The sequence below is a fragment of the Ranitomeya imitator genome, chromosome 2 (assembly GCF_032444005.1).
Source record: "Ranitomeya imitator isolate aRanImi1 chromosome 2, aRanImi1.pri, whole genome shotgun sequence".
In the NCBI taxonomy this organism is placed as follows: Eukaryota; Metazoa; Chordata; class Amphibia; order Anura; family Dendrobatidae; genus Ranitomeya; species Ranitomeya imitator.
Genome location: NC_091283.1, coordinates 648,333,226 through 648,341,485, shown reverse-complemented (window position 1 = coordinate 648,341,485; position 8,260 = coordinate 648,333,226). Strand labels below are relative to the sequence as shown.

Sequence of the window (8,260 nt, the reverse complement as noted above, 5' to 3'; positions counted from 1 at the left end):
GAAGTCTCCAGGAGACCTCTGGTTGTCATGTCAACCCACCGATGACCTGCGATCACGTGACGGACGTCACCGGCAGGCGGATTTCCGGCGCGATTGCCAGAAGCACTGGTTAAATGCCGCTCTCAGCATTTGACAGCAGCATTTAATAGGTTTATAGCCACTGTCAAAATTGCAAAACAGCTGACATGTTCCAGGAAAGATGTGCGCTCACCGCCGGAGCCCACATCAAAAGGAGGAAGTCTGACATGGGCATACTATTACGACTGATGTAGGAATGGGGTTAAAGCTCGTTGAGCCTCCTATGCACCATCCGTCCCCCTCCTAACCTGTAATTCTAATCCCAGCTGACCTTGGTACCGCACGCTCTTCTCGGCTTGACAGTCGGTAGAAGTCTCTCGGTCTTGGGGCAGAGAGGGCTGGGCCTCAGCTCTTGACAGGCATAGTCAGGCCTCAGATGCTTCACTTGAGTTGGTACACATGCAGTTCATAAACACATGTTTACATTGTCATAAAACCTATAAAGCCTACAAGAGAAAACATTTGCAAAAACCCTGCTGTAAGTAAATAAAAAGAAAAAAGTGCATTTAAATAGCAGAGCTTTTAGTAACACTGTTTTTGATCAAAAGTAGCATAAACGCCATCCCACCACAACAAGGTAACTCTGATAGGGAAAGTCCTACATTGTCTAATATTAACCCCTTAAGCCCCGAGGGTGGTTTGCACGTTAATGACTGGGCCAATTTTTACAATTCTGAGCACTGTCCCTTTTATGAGGTTATAACTCTGGAACGTTTCAACGGATCCCGGTGATTCTGACATTTTCTCGAGACATATTGTACTTCATGATAGTTGTAAAATTTCTTTGATAGTACCTGCGTTTATTTGTGAAATAAACAAATTTTGCGAAAATTGACAGTTTCGCAATTTTCCAAATTTGATTTTTTTATGCCCGTAAATCAGAGATGTCACACAAAATACTTAATAAGTAACATTTCCCACAAGTCTACTTTACATCAGCACAATTTTGGAAAGAACTTTTTTTTTTTGTTAGCGAGTTATAAGGGTTAAAAGTTGACCAGCAATTTCTCATTTTTACAACACCATTTTTTTTAGGGACCACATCACATTTGAAGTCATTTTAATGCATCTATATGATCTAAAATAACCAAGTGTGACACCATTCTAAAAACTGCACCCCTCAAGGTGCTAAAAACCACATTCAAGAAGTTTATTAACCCTTCTGGTGCTTCACAGGAATTTTTGGAATGTTAAAAAATGAACATTTAATTTTTTTTTCACAAAACATTTACTTCAGCTCCAATTTGTTTTATTTTACTAAGGGTAACAGGAGAAAATGGACCCCAAAAGTTGTTGTACAATTTGTCCTGAGTACGCTGATACCCCATATGTTTGGGTAAACCCTTGTTTGGGCGCACGGGAGAGCTCGGAAGGGAAGCAGCACTGTTTTACATTTTCAACGCAGAATTGGCTGGAATTGAGACCGGACGCCATGTCGCGTTTGGAGAGCATGATGTGCCTAAACAGTGGAAACCCCCAACAAGTGACCCCATTTTGGAAACTAGACCCCCTAAGGAACTTAGCTAGATGTGTGGTGAGCACTTTGAACCCCTAAGTGCTTCACAGAAGTTTGTAATGCCCAGGCGTTAAAATAATAAAATGATTTTTTATTTTCATGCCCAGGGGTTATAAATCTCCAAAATTGTTCTGATGTAAAGTAGACTTGTGGGAAATGTTATTTATTAACTATTTTGTGTGACATATTTCTGTTTTAAGGTCATCAAAATTCAAAGTTTGAAAATTGCCAAATTTTTACCAAATTTCCATTTTTTACAAAAATAAACGAAAGTTATATTGAAGAAATTTTACTACTATCATGAAGTACAATATGTCACGAGAAAATAATCTCAATCGCCAAGATCCGTTGAAGCATTCCAGAGTTATTACCTCATAACGGAACAATGGTCAGAATTGTAAAAATTGGCCTGGTCATTAACGTGCAAACCACCCTTGGGGGGGGTAAAAGGGTTAAAGGCGCTTTAATGCTGAGTAAGTCCTTGGCTTTCTTATAGAAATTGATTTTGCAGTTTTAGAGAAATCCAGTTGAAATTGTATGCTAATGAGCTGCAAATGCAGAACTTGTAGAATGCACTTGCATCTTTCTTGATCTGTCTACTCCCTGCCTCCTGTCTCTAGCGTTCGGGTTACATATAAAAAAAAGCGTAACTGCACACTATAAATGCCTTTTGGGTGCACAGGCCTTAATTGCAATCCAGCCACTATGCATAAATCCAAAAAGAAGAAAAAATAAGGCAGCACTCCTTTTCTTCAAGTGAAAATCTGTGTTTTAATTCAGACCCACATGGCAGGCGACCTTTCAGCTCCGGATGAGCCTTTCTCTTGAGAGACTCATCCACAGCCGCAACGTCGCCTGCCATGTGGGTCTGAATTAAAACACAGATTTTCACTTGAAGAAAAGGAGTGCTGCCTTATTTTATTTTATTTTTTTCTTCTTTTTATCGTTCTGGTGAGTGACCTGTATGCCAGGGACAGGAGGCAGGCAGTGGGCAAGGAATGGGGAAAGAAGCAGGAGAGCTGTAATTGCAGTGACCGCCGCTCTGCACTTAAAATAACAGAAAAACAGATTTCTACAAGAAAGGTAAGGATTTCCTCAGCAATAAAGTGCCTTTACTTACATGTCATTGGGTGTATAAAATCCTTAAGTCCATGAAAATGAAGACTCACTGTAAGGGTATGTTCACACGTTCAGGATTTCCATCCTTTTTTTTTCCTGACTGTTTTTTAAAAAACTGCAGCTCTTGGCAGAAAACGCAGGTCCTTTTTTTGGTCCTTTTTTGGTCCGTTTTTGATGCGTTTTTTGATGCGTTTTTTGATGCGTTTTTTTGATGCAGTTTTCTAGCCAGAGTCTGTGTGTTTTCTAGGAATTTTTTTAGGGTTAAAATGGCTGAAAATACCCTAACCCTAACCCTACCCCTAACCCTACCCCTAACCCTAACCCTACCCCTAACCCTAACCCTAACCCTAACCCTACCCCTAACCCTACCCCTAACCCTAACCCTACCCCTAACCCTACCCCTACCCCTATTCTAACCTTAGTGAAAAAAAAAAAAAAAATTCTTTATTTTTTTTATTGTCCCTACCTATGGGGGTGACAAAGGGGGGGGGGTGTCATTTACTATTTTTTTATTTTGATCACTGAGATAGGTTATACCTCAGTGATCAAAATGCACTTTGGAACGAATCTGCCGGCCGGCAGATTCGGCGGGCGCACTGCGCATGCGCCCGCCATTTTGCAAGATGGCGGCGCCCAGGGAGAAGACGGCCGGACGGACACCGGGACGCCGGGTGAGTATAAGGGGGGGAGATTAGGGCACGGGGGGGGCATCAGAGCACTGGGGGGGGGCATCGGAGCACTGGGGGGGCATCGGAGCACGGGGGGGCGGGATCGGAACACGGGGGGGGCAGCCACACTCCGCCCACGCACTTCCGCCCGCTCCCCGCACTTCCTGCTGCAGCGGTTCTGCACATCAAATCGCAGTAAAACCCGCAGATATATTTTTGATCTGCGGGTTTTACTGCGATTTGGACCACACAATGGAGGTCTATGGGTGCAGAACCGCTGCGGCTCCGGAAAAAGAATTGACATGCTCCTTCTTTTTTCCGGGAGCTATTCAGCGCGTCTTTTTTTTAACAATTTCCGGACCATGTGCACAGTGTGTCCTGTTTTCCATAGGGTACAGTGTACTGTACCCTGCATGGAAAACAGCTGCGGAACCGCAGCGGCAAAACCGCCGCGGTTCCGCGGTAAAAAACGCACTGTGTGAACATGGCCTTAATCTACGCTCAGATTTCAATCAATAAAAGCCACTTTTCCATATAATCGTATATACAGCAAAGTGGAGAGTACTGGCTATGACTTATGGGTCCTACACTTCATGCAATCACATTATATGGCAGCGCACTGAAAAAAAGGCCTTTGGAAATCATTTAAGGCACTTATTTTTTGCTTAAATATAGAAAGAGGTAAGATTGTAGTTTGTGCTTTCATAAGCGCAAGACGCACAAATGAAACATTTACATAAATGTATACTATTCACCATCTAAAAATTGCACAAATAGTTTTAAAAATGTATGCTAAAAAACACTAAAATAGGAACAAGTTCAATCTAGCTTAAGATTTTTGTGTTTCTCCACTGTTACAGAATATATAAAATAACGGGGGAAGGGTGAAAAGTAGAGCTGTACATTGCAGAGAGCCATCAGGCTAAAAAAAAAAAACTTGGCACAATAATACAAACCTCAATTTTTCCATCTAGTGGTTATACTATTAAAGTAATCATACACAAAAAATCCAACTTTTAAGACAATGTTCACACGGTCAGTATTTTACCTCAATGTTTGTAAGCCAAAACCAGGGGTTGGTGATGAATGCAAAAATGGTGCACGTGTTTCTATTATACATTTCCTTTTGGTTTTGGCTTATAAATGTAAACTACTGACTGTGTGCACGTGGCCTAAGTAATTTGCACACAGCATTGTTGGGCATTAAATAAAAAAATACAAAGATTTTAGAAAGAAATCATTTTTTAATCCTATAAGAATCGAAGACAGACATCTCTGAAGCAAATGGAAAATGTTTTTTAATTTTTTTTCTATTCCACATGGAATAACAGATTTGATGTAAAATGAGAATCACACTGGAATACAAAAATCAAGAAAAAAAATCTGTAGTACATACTGAATACTTTAAGATCATAGTACAGCAAATAATATTCACAGTATCAAACACCTTGAAAACAAATAAAATTCTAAGTAAACAATGTCTAGAAGGAACTCCATTAATAAGTCACCCCTCCTACCCATCAAACACTTAATAGCCAAACGGCAATGTATAATAAAGAGGTCGAGCATGTCAGAGAAGGCTGGGTTATAGCCACGTGCAAGTGACCTTCTCCTAGCATCAGCCATAGTGGTTACATTAATGGATGAGCCATGATCAATAAAGTGCAGAGGGGGGTAGCAGCATATTTGCAGAACATTATGTTGTAAGGGTTCAAATAACATGCCCACCCCACCTGCAGTGTTCCAAGGTGCCTATGCTCCATTATATGTCCCAGCTGCAGGAAAAGCAGCTGAGGGTTCAATATGTCATGTAAACCGTAAGTACTTAAAGTCCATAAAAAAGAGAAAAAAAAATTTGATTAGATTATGACCTGCCATTTCACTTCTTTGGAAAGAGCCCCCACAAAAAGGATGAGGGTTTGTGCATTCTTTGCAGATCGTAGAGTCAGTTCCATCCTGGCTTGGTCTGTCCTTCAGGTAATCAACATTCTTTATAAAAGTGGCAAAGTGAAAAAAACAACTCAAGGATGCAAAGGAATTACACTTGGAATCCATTGTCATCATCCCTGGAAGGTGAATCCGGATGTTGGCCGCCAGAACGTCTCTCAGCATCACGCTTGGCTTTTTCAGCTGTCAGTAAGAAATGTAATTCCTTGGTGGCTACCATCGCCAGGATATGCAATGAGCTGATATTTTCACATTCCTCAAAGTCTGAAGGAGAAAGTGTTACATCATCATCTGTTGAATCATCAACTGTTGAATTGCAACGTCTTTTCTTGTTGGGCTGTGAAGATGTGGGCAGTTCCTGAGATGTCCATTCAGTTTTCACGCCTTGGACCACATCCTGCACAGTGACATCAGGACTCACTGTAGTGAAAGCATGAAAAGGTTGTCTAATAGGGTAGATAAGAGGCAGAGGTACCAAGTTACCAGGTATAGTGGAGACAACCAGTATGCCAGGTAAGGTATGGTGTGTCATCGACGATAAGGCAATTGGTCTTTGCTGGATTGGAGGAGACTCAGGGTTCTTGTTTCCCTTCCAAGAGATCGTGTACTGGTTAGGGTCTTTACCATCCTTACGCAGCATGTCTGGCAAGGTCCGTCTCCGAGCATTTATAAACCAGTTGGAAATCTACATGTGAAAAAAGAAAATGATCAGCTAAATCCTTACATGATCAAACAATTATAGTATTGCAGGGGGTGTATGAGATATAGAAAGCACTGCTAAGACTTTGCTTGGTATTGTAGAGCAGCCCCAAGTAAGGGAATAAGACTACACTGCCATACCACAAAGTCAAGAGAGGCACTATTTAAGGGGGCAAATTTTTTTTTCTTTCAATTTTTTTTTTTTTTTTGCAACAAGTACAAAAGCATTGACGGGTTCCAGAAAACCAATTTTGATACCCCCCACCACCACTATTGTGTCATTATTATTCAACTACCCTAAAATACTGGCTTCAAAGGAGAACCCACTAGGTACTCATATATACAAGAAATGTTTGGGGGTCGTACCTGCAGCACTGTGAGACGAGTCTGTAGAGATAACATATCTTTCTCCGTCTCTGAGGGATAGGCATTGTGTCTGTGCTCATATAACCAGTCATGGAGGACTTTCACAGCCTCTTTCAGCAGATTGCCTCTGCGCTTCCTCTTTGACCCGGGAACTTCCAGCTCCACGCTGTCATGCTCACTGTCAGTCGGGATAGATTCCATTATCTTGGCCATAATTGGTCCTGTGGTGAGAAACATTGGGTCAAACAATGGTAGAGATATACACAGCATGAAAAATATATGGTTTATATAGTGTAGAAATGGCCGTCATGAACAATCTACCGGGACTGAAAGACATCACTGAACAATAGGAGTCCGGTTACTTTCTGAAAATGGCCTTTTCCAGAGAGTGGTGAGGGGCTTCATTTACACATATGGGTCATCCTACTTAGCAATGTCTAGACTTCCTTCAATCAAAGACATATGACATTTCTAAAGGATACGCCATAAATATTTGATAGATCTGTGTCTCAAAGGCAAGATCATGTGCATAAGACATAAAACATGGAAAGAATAAATCAAGGGTCACATTACCTCTTGGCCGAGAGCTCAATGCAGTGTGCATTGGGCACACGTGCAACGTGTTGGGTTCTTGATCCCCTTGTATACATTTTTTGGAAGTAAATAGATGTCTATAAATAATAAATAAGTAAATAGATGTTGCTATGCGGCCGCACGCTCCGCTCCACAGTGCCGGTGCCAGAGCTTCGTTTCCACATGCGAGACATGGACGTGTTCCTCGCAAGTGAAAACAAGCCCTTATTTTGCATTCTGCGCTGAACGCTTACAACAGGGTTTCCATGTAAATCTCTGAAATACGTGATTTACACAGATCCCATGGTGGAAGATTCCGTATCATGAGGCAGAAGGAGGCACTATGGACATCGTTGGACCTGTGATCCAGCTGTGTCCTTCTTTTTAGGCGTGCATAAATTCGCGGTTGTTCAGTTTTGTGTACTTTTGAAAAGAACACCACCGCTGAGCAGAGGCCAGATGGAGTCCAGAGTAACTCTGCTGCCTCATTATAGTGAATGGATTCATTGGGGGTTTCACGTCACTTTGAGGTTTCGATCTAAATCTCCAAGTAAGTGCTCCGTGTAGAGCTAAATATTATGTAAAATGTTCCCAAAAAATCCTTCATCTCAATTCACTAAAAAATCAAGTCCCAACTCTCTTCCTTCATATGTTAATGGAAATATACAGTAGAGGGATTCAATGTTACTTGTAGTACAAAGGCTCTAGAAAACTGAAATGGTTCCTTATCTCCCAAAAGAAATTGAGCAAATTCTGTGCTCCCAAATCCAAATGCCCCCCTCCCTTCTGATCTTCAGTGTCTCTAAATCACATTTAGCGTTCACATGTTTGGCATTTCTGTAACGATGAGAGTCCATCTAATTTACGTGTGTGTTTCCAGAAGCATGAGCTGGTTACTACAACGTGCTGGTCACTACAATGGCAGTTTTCAATTTTCACTCAGCAACATCAACTACTGGTTATTTCTGGAAAGCAGCCATAGGGTCAAAATCAACAATACACCTGTAGATAGATAAACTCCCAAAGGGGTATAACTTCCTAAATGGGGTCACTTGAAGGTGGATTCTGCTTTTCTAGCACTTAGGGCCTCTGTATATGAAGTCGGCAAACTATTCTAGGAAAATCTACACTCCAGGAAGCAAATAGCACTCCGTCCCTCCCGAGTCTCACCGTGTGGCTAAGCAGTGCTGTATAGCCACATATGGGGTATTTCTACATTCAGCAGAAATTGTGGGACAAATTTTGGTGCCATTTTTACCCATTTCCCAGTACGAAAATGTAAAATCTTGGTGGT

General features: G+C 41.5%; 1 protein-coding gene across 1 annotated transcript; it reads right to left on the bottom strand.

The window, feature by feature from the left end:
- Positions 1-5,419: 5,419 nt before the first annotated feature.
- Positions 5,420-6,606, bottom strand: LOC138666781 (homeobox protein TGIF2LX-like). The gene is made up of 2 exons (XM_069754955.1): positions 6,394-6,606; positions 5,420-6,013 (listed from the first exon to the last, which is right to left on the bottom strand). Exons 1-2 carry the CDS (start codon positions 6,604-6,606, stop codon positions 5,420-5,422), a joined length of 807 nt encoding a protein of 268 aa, XP_069611056.1.
- Positions 6,607-8,260: the final 1,654 nt, after the last annotated feature.

Bases quoted from the DNA above. Each gene is read 5' to 3' on its own strand.
- LOC138666781 (XM_069754955.1), bottom strand. From the start codon at position 6,606: ATGGCCAAGATAATGGAATCTATCCCGACTGACAGTGAGCATGACAGC. The intron at 6,014-6,393 runs GTACGACCCCCA...TTTCACATGTAG, and splicing joins CTCGTCTCACAGTGCTGCAG to ATTTCCAACTGGTTTATAAA.